Genomic DNA, 18,329 nt, shown 5'->3' on the forward strand with positions numbered 1-18,329 from the left:
ATAAAATAATATTAATTTTTAAAATAAATTTTAAATAATAAGAAAATATTAATGTCTAAAAATAAAAAAATAATAAAAAAATATTAATTTTAAAATAATTTTTTAAATACCAAGAAAATTTTAATTTTAAAAAATAATTTGAAATTATATTGGACTACATAATTAGTAATTAAATATTATTATTTTATTTAATAAAAAATATTATTATATGATTAATGAAAATATTAATTTTATTTATTGATAAATATTTTTATTTGATTAATAATTAATTAGAAGAATGATGGTGGTGTCACACGGGTCGGCCATCGATAGAGGGAGGTCGGCGAGGGGTAGGGTGGGAGGGGGCGACTATGGGTGTGGGAAGAAAGGAAGGAAGAAAATGAAGGAAAAAAAATAAAAAAGAAAAAAAAGAGAAAAGAATAAATTTAAATATTTTTTGTAATAAAATATTTAAATAATAATAAATTTAAATAAAAATAATAAGTATTAAATAATATAATAATAATAATAAGTTTCAAACAATAATAATAATATTTTATTTATTTAGTTATTTATTTACTTACTTATTTATATTTTTTAAAAATTTGTAGTGAGTCGACCTTTCAAAGGGTCACTTTCTGAAAAAATATTTTTTATATTTTATTTATTTATATATATATTTTATTAATAAATAATTCTTTCTAAAAATAATTTTAAAAATAATTTTTAAAAAATAATTTAAAAAATAATTTATTTATTTATATTTTTTATTTTATTTTTTTTGTTTCTTTCTTCTTCCCATGTGGCTCTGCATCGAGCACACACCGCCACCCCTCTTGGCACAGATCAAAAAGTTGACTTGGAGCCATGGTTACGGTTGTACCTTGATGACGTCAAATTATTAGTAATCAAATTATAATAATTTATTATTAATCAAATAATAATAACTTATTATTAATCAAATTGCTAATTTGATACTACTTTCATTTTTTTTTAAAATAATATTAATTTTTAAAATTAAATTTTAAATAATAAAAAATATTAATTTAAAAATTAAGAAAATAATAAGAAAATAATATTACTTTATTATTAATCAGATAACAAAAGTAATAATTTAAAATTATTAATCAATTAATAATATTTTATTATTATTAAAAAAATCTTATTATTCATAAAAAAATAATAAAAATATTTTATTATTTATCTTCTTTTTTTCTTTTTTCTTTTTCCCTTCTTATTTTATTATTAATCAAACAATAATAAAATAATAAAATAATTATGTTATCTTTTCTTTTCTCATTATTTTTTTAAAAATAATATTTTATTATTAATTAAATAATAATAATTAATTATTAATCAAATAAAAATAAAAATATTTTATTTTTTTTATTCTTTTTGTCCTCTCCTTTGTTTCTCTCTTCTCTTCCACCCATCCTCCCGATCGACCCGTCTTTGCCCCTCACGCCACCCATGCACCCCCTAGCCCCCCATCCCCCACGCCGCCAATGCCATCCTCAATCACGCACCCCCACCCCCCACAGCCCTCACCTCTTTCCCGCCCATGCCACCCCCCGCCGGCCTCCAAAACCCATCCTCTTCCTCTCCGCCCTCCGTCTACCCCCAACCCCCTTTCCAAAAAAAAAAAAAAATCATCAGTTGAGTCGGCGATTCCTAAAATTGTCAGTGCAACCGGTAATTTCACTTCCAATTATGTCAGCGCAAAGGTGGCTGTGAAATCGTCGATTGAATCGATGATTTTGAAGTGGACGGTAGTTTTAAAAATAATTTAGGGGAGGGATAGTTTTAAAAATAAAAAATAAAAAAATATATAAAAAAAATGTCCCCGTCTCGCATGCAGCTGTCACACGTATATAATTAGATGGATAAACGACAAAGGAGTTCTTGCAAATTGGTGGGACTTGAATTGGACAGCTTGAATTAAATTCTTGGACTAACTCGCCTCCTCAGATTAATCTAAGAAGAAATGTACCAATTTAGATGTAATATTGCTAAACCAAATGCTGCAATGGGGAAGTCCCTTTTTTGGCAGTTGCTGTTACATGCATCACAGAAGGTCGAGTTAAATTGAGTTGGAGCAGATCAAATTAGAGTAATAACATATATAATCTGATAAACACGCAAATTTACCAAATATTATGTTGAAACTCATTGATATACTTGCCAGCAATTTGATTTCCATGACTCAAGCAAACTTTTTCTTCACCCATTTTCACTCCACTTGGTGATGAATTCATTCAAATGAAAAGAGAATCGATCAGTAGAACAATTAATTTTAACAAAAAAATAATTGCCTTTGATAACCTTTGCTCAAAAATCATGGCTCAAGCAAATACTTATTGACCTAATTACACTGGCCCAAGATTCAATCAATGTGTTTAAAATCAAAATTAACCATTCTTAAAAATGATTTATATCATCGTATATTACAATTTAATTTTGTGTCAGGTGGTGGATTTAGGGAGAAGGATGTAGGATGAAATCAATAAATAGGACAAAAATGATCCCATTTATCATTACCGAGTGATTGCAATTGCAAATGTCAAAGGAAATGATGCATATTATGCGATTTGTCGTGCCATCATCATTTTCAAGTCTATTGCAAGCACAATACATTTTTGAATTAAATTGGTCCAAAAAAAAAAACATAGAAAACAAAAGGAAAAACCACCATTTGGCTTGCCGTATTCCATGTAAGTGTACATGGTTGCACCGTCTGCAGTATATTCTGTGGAAATGTGCGTGGTGATTCCATTTGATACGTTGTGAAATCCTCGCCGAAATGGACGGGACCAACCGGACCTAGCCCGACAGGCTACTACCCTTGATCTAACTGAATCGCATTTCCACTGTTCCGCCGGAACCGATTTGGAAACAAGAATAACGAACCCTCTCCAGTCTCCACCCTCCCGGTTGTTGGGAATCCAACAGCACGAGGCCCTCCGTCGGCCCCCCAACCTAACACCCCGTATATAAATCCATTTACGACGTACTAGTCACCGTCCGATCAATGAGTCCCACTATTACCAACCGTCGATCCAACGGTCCGGGCAGCGGACACGCACAACCTCACGACCCTTCCGTAAACCCATTAGTTCGGGACTCCACGTGACCGCGTCTTCTCCCGCTCCCCGCAAAACCCATGTAATGCTATACGACGTCGTTCAGGGCACCAACAGACTTCTATGCCATGTGGCTCGAGATGACTCTACTGATTTTGGGAAGCCACCAGTCATCTCACGGCATGTGGCAGATTCACAGGTTTGGTAACATGTTTGGGCTTTAAGTACTTTTCCAGGTGACTAGCTAAATATTCCATTCCCCGAAGAAAGCTATAAAGAGTAGCGGCGCTCCTTTCCCTCGTTTCTTTCCTCTGAAACCCCTCTCTACTCTGTTGAATCGAGAAGCTGATCAAAACCCTAACGGAACCCTAATTTTTCTCAGCGATGCCGGGAGGTCAGATGCTGATCGAGGAGCCCGTGCGGCTAGCCTCGGTCCTTGCACCGTCGAAGGAGGTAAGATCTTTTCGCCTCTCTGCTTTGCAATTCGGATTTTGATGCGCTGGTTCTATCGTTCTCCGCTTTTTTTTTTTTAATATATATTCTCTCTTCTTTTTGATGCCTATTCTTTCTTTTTGATAGCGATTTGTTGGTGAATGTCATAATTTGGGGTTTTTGTGTTTTTGTTGTCGATCTGCGCATATTTGTATGGATTGGTTGGATTCTTTGTAGAGTGGGGTTTTTTCTTGCTCTGAATTCACCTTGTCTTGAACTTCTTCGGTTTGATATCAACGCTATGGTGTTTTTCTTGGTAAATTAACTTTTTTGGTCGAGTTCTTGATTGGATTCCGTGCGATATCAATTTTCTCCAGTTGCTTTTTGGTGGATTCTTTCTTCTATCCGGTGTCCTCTTTGTTCTTTTTTTCTTTTTAATAATGATTTGATTACTGAATATCTTGTTTTCTTCTTTTTTTTTATTTTTTTTTTATTTTTTTTATTTTTTGCTTCCGATTTGGGTTATGTATGCTATGATCGATTGGATTCTTTGGAAAGCTGTGCTCATTCCCGATGTTTGCTCACCCTGTTTTGATATTGTTTCATTCCGTGCCAATGCCATGATAAATTAGCTTTCTTGATCAAGTTCTCGATTAGATTCTGTGATACCATTAAAGTAGGGTCTCCATTTTACCTTTTCTTTTGTCATGGTATTGAGTATCTTCTTCTTGATCATCATTTCTCTGTTCTAGGGGGAATGATAGGAAGACAAACCAAAACATAAAGATATAACCTATATTATGCTTAATGGAGAGAAAAATTAATTCCATTTTATATTCCTATCTTCATTTTACTTAGCGATTTATGAGTTCTGCTTATACAACTTTTTATTTTTGGTAACTGAATGAGCATCTCTCATATACATATTGTAGATATTCTTGTGGTGTATATGCATACATAGTATGGTCTCATGCCCATGAATGATGTCTAGAATATAATCTATTGTACGTGTATGTTGCTCCCAGTTCCTAATTTTCATAATATCTTGATGTCTAATTATTAGCTTCATTTTTCCCTTTTTCTTTGCTGGGTCGACTACTTATCATTGTAGTTAAATACAATATCCACAGTTGTATTTAACAAATTTTCTCATGGCCATTATTGCAAATGTCTTAGGTGGGCAATGATATGAGTTTTTGGATTTGTAGATCATGTACAAGAGGATTCAAAGTCACAGCTACATGTGTCTATACTTATGTATTCATACATGTTTCACTTGCAGAAGAGTTATAAAAATGTTCTGTTTTGCTCCACCTGTTAATTTTAGAAGAGTTTTAGGATAGTTGGCAATGGAAAAGAATCAAAACATCTGCATGTCTTTAACGTCTGCTCAGGAAGTCGAGCAACATTGACCTCCAAGCTTTTCTTTTTCCCTACTAGAGATATTTGAGGGTGTGAAATGTGAATATATTTTTGTGGAAGTTTAACAAAATTTAAAAGAATGATGACAGGTGAAGTAGTGATTAATTGGAAAATGCACTCTGCTTTCATTGGTAACTGCTAGTAACTAATTGTCTTCAAACTTGCAGAAATACTTTCCTTCACTGACTAAAATTGTTGGAACACTGGGCCCAAAGTCACGTTCTGTTGAAACAATTGAGGCATGCCTGGTAGCTGGGATGTCAGGTTTGTCCTCTGGTTGCTTGTACATCCACTTTTAAGAGCTCTCATTTATTTTGCTTTAGTGACTAATGTTTGTGTATGTTGTGTCATGCAGTTGCACGCTTTGATTTCTCCTGGTTAAATGCCGAATATCACCAGGAGACTCTTGAGAATTTGAGGACAGCTGTGAATAATGTCAAGAAGCTATGTGCTGTAAGTTGGATAGTTTACAATATTTCTTTTCCTTCCTAATCTTAAGATATGAATCTTTTAATAAGATAAGAATGCATGCATCATGCATTAGTGGGAACAGGAGGAAATAAGTGAAGGTTATTTCGTCATCAAATTCACCATTCTTTGGTACTTTTTAACTGAACCTATTTTAAGAAAAAGTAAGGAGCTAAGTGAATGTCCATGTTTCCTTTTTTGAGAAGCTTGTTTTATTAGGTTCGTATAAAAAATTTATAAAATTTTGATAGCAGGCGTTTAAATTACAGATGTTTCTTTCTTCCTAATTCTTTGAAATGCATCTATTAGGCAATGATGAACTATTTACTTGGGCTGCAACTGGGTGGCTTGGTCGGGTTGAGGCAGACCCTAACCCAACCCAACCTATATATCTCTCTATCCTAATGTAACCTAACCCAGTCTTGGATTAAGATTTCTCAGACCCAACCCAATCTAACCACCTTTTAAACTAAATTCAGGTTGGGTCAGGCTAGTTGGGTTGAGCTGGGTTAGGCCATGTTAATGGGGTTAAATAAGAAACATCAATTGGGTTAAATAAGAAATGCTAAAGGTTTGGGATGCTTTTGTTGGTTTGAGGTCCCAATATTCATCAATTGAAATGACAGAGTTACAAGGTTAAGGAAATATATAACCCATATGAAACATAAATATGAACTGAAAACACATGTGAATTATGTGTGTCTGGTGTGTGTGTTTTTGGTTGGGTCGAGTCAAGTCTGGTTGGGTTTGGGTTTGGGTTGGGTTGGTGGCCAAACCTAACCCAGCCTGACCAAAAGCTGGATTGGGATTTTGAGCCTAAGCCAACCCAAATTTATAAAACCTTAACTGAACCCTACCTAATGAGTGGGTTGATTAGGTGGGTCTGGGTTGAGCCCAACATGTGTTGCACCTCTAGTCTTTAGATGCATGTCCAATTACAATCTTGTCTGTTTGACTTGATGTTCTTCTGACTTGGAATTTGAGCTGGAAAGATAGATTTCTTGTAAGCATACATCAATGTACTATCGACACTATGCATGTCAAGGTTGATGGATCAGATCTAGAATTTGAATGGCCCATCATGTGATTAATAGTTTGATGGCTTTATTGCACATGTATATTATTTGGACCTGTAGACATGCATCAATTTAAGTGCCAGTTGACACAACATGGATAGGATGGCATACCATGCCAGTGCCTTGTTGAAATATGGCAGTGTCTCAGTGTCTCTAATGGCAGCATGTTGCTTGGTACACTGCCATGCCGGTGGCGCCAAGCCCTGGCACGGCAAGGCATGTATCATGTAAGTACTGATCTGACACCCCGGAAGAACTATTTTGTAAGTTTAGTTTGTAATCTTGCTCGCCTCAATCTTATAATTACTTTGGCAACTAGCGAGAAATAATATATCTATTTTTAAATCTGGAATGCATTTTGCACAAATATGGTGTCATATGTTCTTCAACATTGTAGTTATATATATGTGGTGCACCACTAGTTAGTTAAATTTGGAAAAAAGAGCTCTGAATGAACAGTCTTCTGTAATGATTGGAAATCATTTCCTTCAGCATCTCATAAACTATAATCTCAGGTGATGCTTGATACTGTGGGTCCAGAGCTTCAAGTTTGCAATACTTCTGGGAATCCAATTGAGTTGAATGCTGATAATCATGTTATTATAACTCCGGATCTTTCTAAAGTTCCTTCAGCGGAGGTCTTACCCATTAACTATACTGATCTTGCCAAGGTAAACATCGCAACCTTCATTCTAGAACATACAACAGTGGTGGCATATTTATGTTTGTGGGAGAGATATAGAAATTTCATAGTTTGCAACTATGCTTTCATCTTACTTTGGATATCCTTCAAATATATTACATCTCTATGTATGTAAATACGTACATGTTTATGTCCATATCTACGTTTCTGTGCCTGTGATCATGTGGTGTTTTGATGTGTATCATGGGCTCTTCTAATGATTCCATATGTAGCATACTTTTAGTACTTGTTCCATGATGCATGTATATAAGGTGGATCAACAATATCTTGTTGATGACTAGAGTGCAGATAAACAAGTTTTAGGACATGATACTTCTAGTACACTAACCTGGTTATCTGTAAAGACTCTGCTCTTAGATGGTACAAGAGAATCAAAGCCTCAAGTGTGATTCCTGATTGTAGATGGGTAAATTTTTTTGGTTCAGAATCACTTAAAAGTAGAGGGAGGTTTGTGTTTTAACATTTCTCTTCTTCCCTACCCTGGTCCTATTCAATAATGGTCCTCATATTTTTTCCTTTACTACCATATCTTAGTTCTGTTTCAAATGTTTAGCTTGTATCTTCACATGCTTGTGATAAATCACATTATCCCCTTTTTATTTCACTTCTTGCTGTCATTCTCCAAACTTTGATGCTACTCATTGCTTTTTGCTAACTCATGTGATTTAGGTTTAGTGGAAGATACACACATCTTAACTTGAAATTTATTTAATGCATCCTAGCAGCCCACATAAAATCAAAAATCATACTTGAGTCCTACCTTAAGTTTAAAGTTTATTTTAGCACATGTTAGAATCCTACTTAAGTTTAAAGTTCATTTTTGCATCAGAAATAAGTTTTAGATCCATGTTTTTTCTCATTTAGTTAATGCATTTGCTAGCATCAGTGATCCCATTTTCTTGCATTTGTTAACCTGCCATGGAAGCTTACAACAAGTGCTGGCAAGATGTTGATCTTGATGGCATCCTATGTGGTGGGACAGGATTTGTGAAGTGCACCTGAATGTCTGAGATGAAATCTGTTAGTTGTTATATGTTTTCTAGAATAATTGGTCTAGCCTCGGGTTATTGTTTTTTTAATTGTAAAGGGTTTTGTTTGTTACTTTTTGGAATTTGGGATGTCTTTTCAATTTATAAAAAGGGTAGCTAACCAGTACCATGTAGAGAAGAACTATGCTATCATTATTCTGACAAAAATAGAGGACGATCTATGATTCCTGAATCTTCATTATTTCTTATTATGGTCTTTTTTGCTTGACTTGGGATTGTAGGCAGTTAAAAAGGGCGACACAATTTTTGTTGGGCAGTATCTTTTCACAGGAAGTGAAACAACATCAGTATGGCTTGAGGTGAAGATTTTAATCTGCACTTCTTTGTTATATGTTGAAGGTTTTACGTCCTTGATATCGTGTCAAGCTTATATATTATGCAAAAATCTTTTATCTGCAGGTTTTGGAGACAATTGATCAAGATGTAAAATGTCTTGTCAAGAATAGTGCTACACTTGCTGGCTCCATTTTTAGTATGCATGCATCGCAAGTGCAAATCAATTTACCCACTCTGACTAGTGCTGATAAGCAAGTAATTTCTTATTACTCTTTCTGATGTGATTGCATGATTACTGGACATTACTTTCTAAAGACAATAAATAATGTCCTAAACTTGCATACAATGCATTAGAGGGCTATCTAGATGTTGGTCTAATTGTTGTAGTTTCGCATTGGGATTTAGAATATTGTTCATGTAGCTTATTCCAGTAACTAATTATATAGACTGAGGATTATAATCTAATAGTGCTAAATTTATTTTCTTCTAAATATATGATAGTTTCATGTGATACTTGCCTTTGATATGTTCTTATCCCATCCTGTGAACTACTCAACCAGTGAGATTGTAGAACAAATTCATTTAAACAGCCCATTGTTGAAATATCCCTTTCTGAATTTTGAGCTGATAATTAGCACGTGGAATCCCTGTTTTAGTGGAAGTTTATGACCATTATATTAAATAGTGGTGCCAATATAGAGAAATTTGTAGTCTGATAAGTTCCTGATGAGAATGTACTTTGAAGTTTAAATGGTCCATATTTGGAATTAAAGGCCACATGACCATGTTGTGGGCCCCAAATGAGCAGATTTTCTATTGTTTGCTGGGGCTTAGCAACAGGAGCCTCAGTATTTGCATGGTCATATCATTGTTTCTGACTATAATTGCTCATCGAGTCTAGTGACACTACACTATTTTAGCAGGGCCATCCAAGACATTTACTATATCAACTCATCATATTGCTGAAATTTATAGATTGTGATTGCGTCATACTTTAGTGTGGGATCTCAATTCTGATCTAAAGTGGTTGATTTCTTCTTTGTATTCAATGTATTAAGAAAATTAATGAGTTTTCATATCATTTTGATGATGATTAATTTTGTTTTCTTGATATTTTTCACAATATTTTTTTGTTTAAGTTCCATGTTAAATTTTATTTCCTTGGTCTGTGATCCTGTTAGGTTATTTCAACTTGGGGGTTGCATAACAATGTTGATCTCGTTTCTCTTTCATACACCCGCCATGCAGAGGATGTACGGGAGGTGAGTTCTTTTTATTTTTTTTCAATTGATATGCCCGTATACTGAGTTTTTTTTTATTATTTTAATAGAGAATACTTCTAGTGGTTTTCTGGTAATAAATCTTGGGTGGAACTATATGATCAATAAAAACTATATTAGTTAAATTTATCTTGCTTACATCTTTTTCTTATATTAGAAGTCTGAATATCCTCTTACTGTAAATAATCATGAACATTATTAGAATATTGATAATATATGTGAAACTTATTCCTTTTTTTTCTTTTCTCCAAAATATTTGCCTTCATTACATACTTTAATGGGATATAAGTTCCTATCAATTTGGATCAGCCCAGACTATATAAGCAAGACATTTATGCAACTTTCAGGTGTACCCAGAAGAAAGTCAGATTTTAGGATCATCAAAAGTTGGCCAGTCAGCCTCTTGCTAGAATTACTGGGGTGATGCAGAGAATAGCTGTATCCAAGTGTTTACATGGAAATAATGTTTCAGATTTTACTTTGAAGCAAGCCAACTATCAGCTGTAATTATCTAAAACTAACTTTTATACTATTCTGCTGAGTCACTATTGGAGAACATGCTAAGATGCCACTAGCTTTGCCTCCATAGGGGTCTAAATGTCACTGGTGGTTATTGGGCCATCACCGTGCACGCTCCAAGTATAACTCATCCACCAGGCATTAGTCACCCCACAAAATTTTCGTCAATGGTAATTTCTAAGCAACTTTCTGGCGAGGTGATAGACTTTTCGTACATTCCTTGCTTTTGACAAGCAATGATGCCTACGTGCCATGAAAAGAGACAATCGAACTTTTGGCTAATATGATCTCCATGTTGAAGTTGATAGTTCGAGATTTTTAGATTGTTCTGATTGGGCTTTTGATAGTTCCCTTTTCTTTTAGATCCACATCTCTATAATTTTATACCTCCAGGCAACCGAAAGTGCTTCCTAATGCATCATTTACCAAAATATGTGGGAGACATGCATGTCCTTGTACAAGTTGTAGCAGTTTTTTCTTGGGTTTTTGTACAAGTTGAGTAGTTTTTAGTTTTGTCCATGATTCTCAATTTTGAAGGTCTGAAGATGCTCTTCATCATACAAATACTAAGGATCTGTTTAGATCATTGAAGTCATGAATTTTATATCCAGTCCTTCTTCAATATCCTCTTTAGGAATGAACATTTATATAAAACAAGTTGTGCATGGTTGCTTACCACATGAAAGCTATATTGCTTATCACATGAAAGTCATATTTTATTTGCTATATGCAGCTTAGAGCATTCCTCAAAACTCAAAATCTTCTTGAAACTCAGATTTATGCCAAAGTTGAAAATATAGAGGTGAGAGCACTCGTTTAACTTGTTTACTTTGTTATCTCAGCTTTTTTTTTTTTTTTTTTTTTTTTGATTTTTATGGCTACATCCTACTTATAAAATACTATTTTTTAGGGTTTGGAGCATTTTGATGAGATTCTACAAGAAGCAGATGGCATCATTCTTTCTCGAGGAAATTTGGGAATAGACCTTCCTCCAGAAAAGGTTAGAGTTGCTTCCTATACCCTTTTTTTTTTTTGCAAATCTCCCTATACCTATTCAAAGTACAGATTTTAGATATATTTGTTACTCATTGTAGTTTCATGTTATTTCTTGGATGCCATCATCACTATAAGCATTTTATCTATTTCACTGTGTATATAATTGAAAAGTGCAGGCATCATATTATGTACAATTCTTTTGTGGTGGTGGAGCTATTGGTGTTTCGTTTGGGTTTTTATTTCACTTCAGTCAACTGGGAATGTAATTTTACAGTTCTTTCATGGCATTAGTTGCAATTATTCTTGGTCAACCTAGATGAGATTTTAAGTATCATGTGTGTACTCTATGCAGTACCAAACATTTATCTTTTACCATGTCAAACCACATAAGTTACTAAGGCACATCTACTTTAACAAATGCATGCATAAGGTTTAATTTTGCTTGTTCTCTGATGATGTTGTCCGACTAATGCATGTCTGTATTGGGGGATTTGCAATGCTGCAGGTGTTTTATTTTCAGAAATCTGCAATTAGTAAATGCAACATGGCTGGAAAACCTGCCATAATCACAAGAGTTGTGGACAGTATGACTGACAATTTGCGTCCAACTCGTGCAGAGGCAACTGATGTGGCAAATGCTGTCCTGGATGGTCTGTAACTGGTTAGGTTGTTGAAACATAATTTATTAGTTCTATCCTTGGCTTCATGGAAATGACTTTCCTGAATCTGCAGGAACTGATGGTATTTTGTTAGGAGCTGAGACACTTCGTGGCCTCTACCCTGTTGATACAATAAGGACAGTTGGTAAAATATGTTCTGAAGTAAGGCTCTCCACTCATCTGTGTGAGAACTTAAGAATGATATTACAGATCTCAATATGATCGTTACTTCTCGTTACTGAGCAAAAAAAGATATTTATCTCCCAAGTATTTGCAGAATATAGTGACCAACTCTTCTGATTTATAGGCAGAGGGTGCTTATAATCAATCTCTTCAATTTAAAAGAATAGTACAACATGCTGGGGAACCAATGTCGCATGCAGAATCTGTTGCTTCCTCAGCAGTAAGTCACTGTTGACCATTAATTTGCAGATTTTCTTTCCTTTTCATATGAAAATTCTAAACAAAGCTGTTTAATCATCACTTAAGGTGCGTGCTGCAGTCAAAGTCAAGGCTGCTGTAATCGTAGTTTTCACTTCATCTGGCAGAGCTGCAAGGTACTCTTTACTAGCTCCTGCTGTTGAAACTTCTGTTATTCTGGGTTCCTGCATAGTGGCAAATACGTGGAATGCTTAATGACCAGCTGAATAATGTCATTCTGTATCCACAGGTTGATAGCAAAATATAGGCCTCCAATGCCAGTGTTGGCTGTTATGTTCCCATCGCAGAAAACAGAACCATTGAATTCTAGTTCTTTTGGACTACACAGGTATGAAAAAATTTAGCCATCTCTAATGAACAAATTAGCACACGTGTGGTGTTTAATCTGGTTATTTCAATAATTTCAAGAGTGTATCAGGAGTGGTATAATGATAGTATACTTAATTCTTGTGTGCAGGCTAGGCAATCTCTCGCAGTAAGAGGAATCTATCCAATCCTGGCCAATCCTAGTTCGGTAAGCTATATAATGACTAAAAAAATAATCTGAACGGCATCTTCAGATTACTGTTATTTGGATAGACGTACAGTAGTGGTTACATTAATTTAAAGCAAAGTATTAAACAATGATTAAGATGGCACAGGCACATGAAATAAGATTTGAGATGCTCTTATGAGGAAAGAAGCTTCCATGTGTCAAAAGGAGACAGATTTAGGAGACAGATATTTAGGAGAGAGATTTGATGGAAGTCATGAGAAAAGATTTGAACGGAGCATTCATTGGTAGTCTGTGCAGGCCTTCATTGAAATTATTATGAAAAAGGATTCTTCAATAGCTAGGATAACTTGACGCCAAATCCATAAACATACCCACTAAGTCTTATCCCAGCTATTTCAGGTCTGCTTTATCAGTCCTTTTATGCCGTGCATAATTATTTAAGGCTGCCTTTGACTTTTTTTTTTTTTTTTAAGAGGGGATGTACCCAAAAAAAAAGAAGAGATTCCCTGGCATCATGAAAATTGAACTTGGATTCCATAGTTTTACATGATTTTGTTGCTGGCTGCAAACTACATCAACCCTTCACCCTTTCTGTTGGGGCTTGGAAACTGGCATCGGTGTTGTTGTGAAACTTGATGCCAAAGGATTAGTTTAGTGGTTCTTCAGAAGCACAGATTGCAATTTATTGGTACATTGGTGAATTTAGTCAGGTTGCTTCAGAAATGTGTTAACCATCTAACTGCTTCTGGTGCGGTTAGAAGAGGCATTTTCTTGTGTCCGGTTTGCATATACTTGTTGATCTTGGTAAGTGCTAGAGGTGTTTATGGTGGGAATGTACATTTTGGTAGGATTTTTCTGATCAGCCAACATATGGTTAAAGTCAAGACAAATAGTTATTCTTCATTGCATATAATTTCTTCCATTTTTTCCCTTTTCAACTAATATTGTGTAACGGAAAGGATGGCAGACCCTAAGTACATTTAGATAGCAACAGAAGTTCAGGTTTTGTCATCTTTTGATTATCCCTTTGTAGTTGCTTCTTGCTGTCATGTTACTGCCAATTACATTCTTGGGTCATTCTGATGTCAAAGTTATGGACAAGAATCCTCAAACATGCACTATCAAGTTCATCTTTCTGAATTGTTAAAGAATGTGCGTATGATCAAATATCACCCACTAGGCTAGTGTCTTATGCATATGACAACTATTTTTTCATTTCACCATAGACAGACATCCTCAGACCAAAGCAGGAGCATAGCAACACAACGTGCATGCACGACTGCAAATGGAGATTGCATAATCTTGAGCCAGAAAGTTAATTATACAGAACGTCTGTTTTTTATGGGATTGAATAATCAGACAAAAGCAGAAGCTCCTTTTCCCCCTCTATTGCTTCATTTTTTTGTCTACAGAAGTGCATTTTGATATATATTTTTTTAAATCTGTATAAATCATTTTGATATTTTTTTTGTTTGCTTTTTCCTTGAAAAGTTAATAATTCTTTTAATGATGGCAGGCTGGTGCGGTCAGTCCAGACGAAGAGTCCGGCTTAAAACTGGCATTAAACTATGGCAGATCCGTTGGCATAATAAAGCCTTACGATCGTGCAGTTGTTTTCCAGAAGATTAGCGACTCTGCAGTTGTCAAGATTATTGAGTATGAGGATTCTTGATTATGTTCCATTCTAAAATTTTCAAGAATCCACGCCATTCTCAAAAGTTAACATTCAGCATTTCGTGAACTCTCAATTTTTAAGGGCCAAGCTTTTTTTTTTTTTTGGTTGCATGTAACTGATTTAAGATGAGCCATTTGATGGATATTTTGCTACGGTTTTATTTATGTGATTAATATGATTGATCATTTGATGTTCTGCATGCACATTGGAAACGTACTAGTTATATACACATCACGAGGAATCAATCCGTGAACAACGCACGGTACCAAGAAATGCTCTGCACGTTGCTTATCCCCTTAGGATCATCTAAAGGTGGAGGGCCCTCATGGTTGTTCTTCTGTCGGCCGGTTCTCTCCTTTAATTGGCTTCTTCTTCTTCTTCTTGCATTAGCAGTGATAAACTATATGGATTGGAGCATGATAAACACGAATGATAGGTATTTTTATCTATACTTTTCCTCGCTCGTAATTTCTTTGTTTATTAAACAGGTTTGTAATTAAAGCCTGCCTTGCTGCGAGGCTCAGAGAGTTTGAGGTCGCGCGTCTTCTGAACGGAATCCAGTTGCCAATTGAGTGGCGAATCTGGCTTTGTAATTAAACATGTGGACACAGAATTTCCCAGTACGTGTCACGGTTTCCTGCCATAACGCAGCCATCAGAACGCACGCAGATCTAATGTGAAATGTTTACCTTATCAATACTGCTCCTTAAAAAAGACAACATAGATGAGACAACAGATAGAGAACAGTATAATCACTGCATCAATTGTTATGGCCGTCATTGCTTGATCGCTGAGTTTCATATTCTTTCCACCGAGCCGGTCCACCGTGTCTGGTACTGATTCGTAGTCTCGCAAATCTTGTTCGTATGGGTCCTCCAGCTTCATCCTCATCCGCTCGGCTCGACGGCTCTCGGCCTCTTGAGCCAAAGTCCAGTCATAAAACCTGCGACTATCCCCGTCGCTCAGCACATTGTATGCCTCCCTCAGTTGTATGAACTTCTGGCAGCTGCTTTTAGAGGGAGAGATGTTGTGTCGGGATGATACTCCTTAGATAATCTTCGGTAAGCCGCTTTTATCTCCTCCATGTCAGCCTTTGCTGATACTCCTAGAAATCTGATCGCAGCCAAAATGTTTACACTTGGAGTTAGGAGCACTAAGTTACTTCTCAGGCAAAAATTTATTATAGAAAATTACTTTAGAACTTGTCTGATTATGGATTGAACTTGTAGTTTTGGGCTCTGTTTAACTGCAAGGAAAAGTGAAAAAAAGAATTTGGGAGTCCTCCAAAAAGAACTTTGACGAAAACCAAATAAAAAATAAATGATTATTAGTCTTCTATTTTCCTATAAAACCTAAAATTTTCTTGCTAGAAGAAAACGGTTTTGAAAGAATGACAAGTAACTGAGAGATTTAAGAAAAGCTAAATTGGTTCAATCAAACATGCAGTAAAAAGGGAAGAAAAACAATTCCCTTTCCTTTCTGTATCCTCTTGCAACCAACAGAGCCATTTTCTCAAAAGAACCTATTCGAGTTATTTCAAAAGAGGAGGACCACCATAATATGCGAGCATAAATGGTAGATTTGGCTAATAGAGGTCTAGATATTAAAGAAAGAGAAGAAGAGAAGCGATGGCCAGCAGCCCAAGGCTCTTAACTGATAGTGTGAGGCAGCCGATTTGTCTATCAGCTCAGCAAACCTCCCCCCCAAAATCTCCTCTTTCTTCTCACTTTCAGTTTTTGGCGTTGTCTTACCGCCAATCCACCCTTCATCAGGATTGGACCAGTGGATCCTCGTATCAACACGGCGCTCTCTCTTTTCACCAGTAGATGAAGATCCTCCAGAAGAATCGGATGCTCTGACATGCATTCGCCAGATCACAGGATTTTTGTACTTCCGACCACGAACGATGACGGGGGAGAGTGAAGGAGAGGCTGCAGTGGCCATGGAGAAGAATGGCGGTAGAGGTCCAAGAAGAGAGTTTCAGTTGGAGAAACAGATGACCGAATGGTCGCAAACGAGAGATGGCCTTTTACCTGGTCCCTATTCAATTGGTCCATCGGAGCTTGCGTGGTGTACATTCCTCCAGGCAACAGTGAACGGCTGCCCCAGAACTAATTCTGTAATTAAAACCCTGAAATACCCATTCCCTTTTGGGTGGTCCTGAGATACTCAGGAGACAATTCAGACATGATACGTCCTCCCTAAGGCTCAAACATCGGGTCCACGTTCGAACATCTCCTGCGGTACTTTAGGTCACGCCAACCAAAGCAACCAGAAGTGTGCTTATCAAAGCTCAATATCTGCAATCGATTTCCCACATAAACAATCAGAAACCTAAAGTACCGATTCTCCAACCTGACAGGCAGCAAACCGTCGAAATGAACCAAGCGAGCCAAGCATGGAACATCCAACAAGAAACCTCGAATTACCCGATTCTTTGCAAATAAATGGCACCATTCTATCGGTACTTCCAAGATAACCTAATCAGATTCCACAATGATTCACAAGTTCCAACTAAGAACATCGGTTGCCATAATTCGAACAGCATCAGAAGACCAAAATATCTCACTTGTTATAGTTTGAAGACCTCCAGCTGACGCGCACTCTTAGATTGGAGAAAACCGGCCACAATATGGTTGTAGAAAATTCCAAAATTCAATGACCCAAAAGGAGCTCCAGCTGCCATGCAGCACCATGCTAAATTCAAAATACAGGGGGACAATCCATGTGATCGGCAGTTGATGCTTGATATACTCATAAAGATATTGATAGAAACTTTTAACAAAAACCACTTGTTTTCATCATTAATGTAAAGTTAAATCCCTAAAATCTGTGCTCATCCACTAACATTCGACCTGCATGATAAAGGTTTTTCCCACATGCAAGTATAGTCGTAACCATCAGTTGCCAAGCTATTCTCCCTCTACAGGAAAACTAGGAACATTGCTTGTAACAACCTGATGATTGACTTTGTTTCATAGCGATCCCTTTTCAGGAATCAGCTGTCTACCTGACATCCGCCCTCCCATTTTTCTATTTCAGAATGAGTTTATATTGTCTATCATGCAACTATATGGTCACTGTTTGCTTAACTTCTTTAAAAATTAATAGCAAATGACCAATTAAAACGATCAAAATCCTTTCAAAGCTTCAAAGTTTTATCTATCTTCTATAAGACTCGAGATGTGATTCTGAAATACTTGAATGATCCCATTAAATACACTATGTACACAGTACAAATTTTCTATCAAAACCGATTAAAGCATTCCTTCAACGCAAATATTTGACATACCAAGAATATCAAATTTAAAAGAGGTGCTTTAATATTTATATTCAGCTTGTTGCAAGAAAAAGCTAGTGCACTCTGATATTCTTGCAAGTCTATTTAACCAAAGATAATAGGGAAATTTATCTCCTTGCTCTTTGTAGGACTGGGATTTGTCACATAATCCATGTTGACCTGGGATTTATGTCCCGCTCCTTGTTTTGAAGTATGGTTTAATATTTCGTCCCCGTTTTGAAGTAGAGTACCAGCACGTCTTGTGTCAATTTTAGCATAATTTTATCCCTTGATAAAATTTCACCCACGCATGGTTACTTCTTTTTTTGGTATATGAACTTACATCAATGATGTAAAATCACAGAACCACGTAAAACTGCGCAAGGTCTTTCATGTCAAGCCATGTGTACTTTTCATTGTTTATCATTGTGTATAATTTCAGCCATATCCACATATACTATATAGACTTTTTATGTATAAAGTTACGACAATCATGTG

The 18,329-nt window shown here is 35.9% G+C and overlaps 2 protein-coding genes across 3 annotated transcripts; one reads left to right on the forward strand and one right to left on the reverse strand.

The window, feature by feature from the left end:
- The first annotated feature begins 3,337 nt into the window (after positions 1-3,337).
- On the forward strand, positions 3,338-14,736 carry LOC105051730 (pyruvate kinase 1, cytosolic). Of its 2 annotated transcripts, XM_073243433.1 has the most exons (16): positions 3,340-3,512; positions 5,081-5,177; positions 5,269-5,366; positions 6,973-7,128; positions 8,431-8,508; positions 8,609-8,740; positions 9,667-9,747; positions 11,018-11,086; positions 11,195-11,284; positions 11,786-11,930; positions 12,013-12,101; positions 12,247-12,342; positions 12,429-12,496; positions 12,610-12,708; positions 12,816-12,894; positions 14,393-14,736. In XM_073243433.1, the coding sequence occupies exons 1-16, from the start codon at positions 3,444-3,446 to the stop codon at positions 14,546-14,548; spliced, it is 1,602 nt and encodes a 533-aa protein (XP_073099534.1). In that variant the 5' UTR covers positions 3,340-3,443; the 3' UTR covers positions 14,549-14,736. The 2 variants fall into 2 exon arrangements, with proteins under 2 accessions (XP_073099533.1, XP_073099534.1); XM_073243432.1 differs by lacking the exons at positions 12,816-12,894; positions 14,393-14,736 and having other exon boundaries at positions 3,338-3,512; positions 11,898-11,946; positions 12,610-12,739.
- A 487-nt stretch (positions 14,737-15,223) lies between these two features.
- On the reverse strand, positions 15,224-17,648 carry LOC105051729 (NAD(P)H-quinone oxidoreductase subunit T, chloroplastic). The gene is given in 3 exon segments (XM_010932314.4): positions 15,224-15,552; positions 15,555-15,664; positions 16,206-17,648. Coding segments are annotated over 3 exon segments (708 nt in total). The 5' UTR covers positions 16,496-17,648; the 3' UTR covers positions 15,224-15,244.
- Between the last annotated feature and the right edge of the window lie 681 nt (positions 17,649-18,329).

Source organism: Elaeis guineensis, chromosome 9 (assembly GCF_000442705.2).
Source record: "Elaeis guineensis isolate ETL-2024a chromosome 9, EG11, whole genome shotgun sequence".
Classification (NCBI taxonomy): domain Eukaryota; kingdom Viridiplantae; phylum Streptophyta; class Magnoliopsida; order Arecales; family Arecaceae; genus Elaeis; species Elaeis guineensis.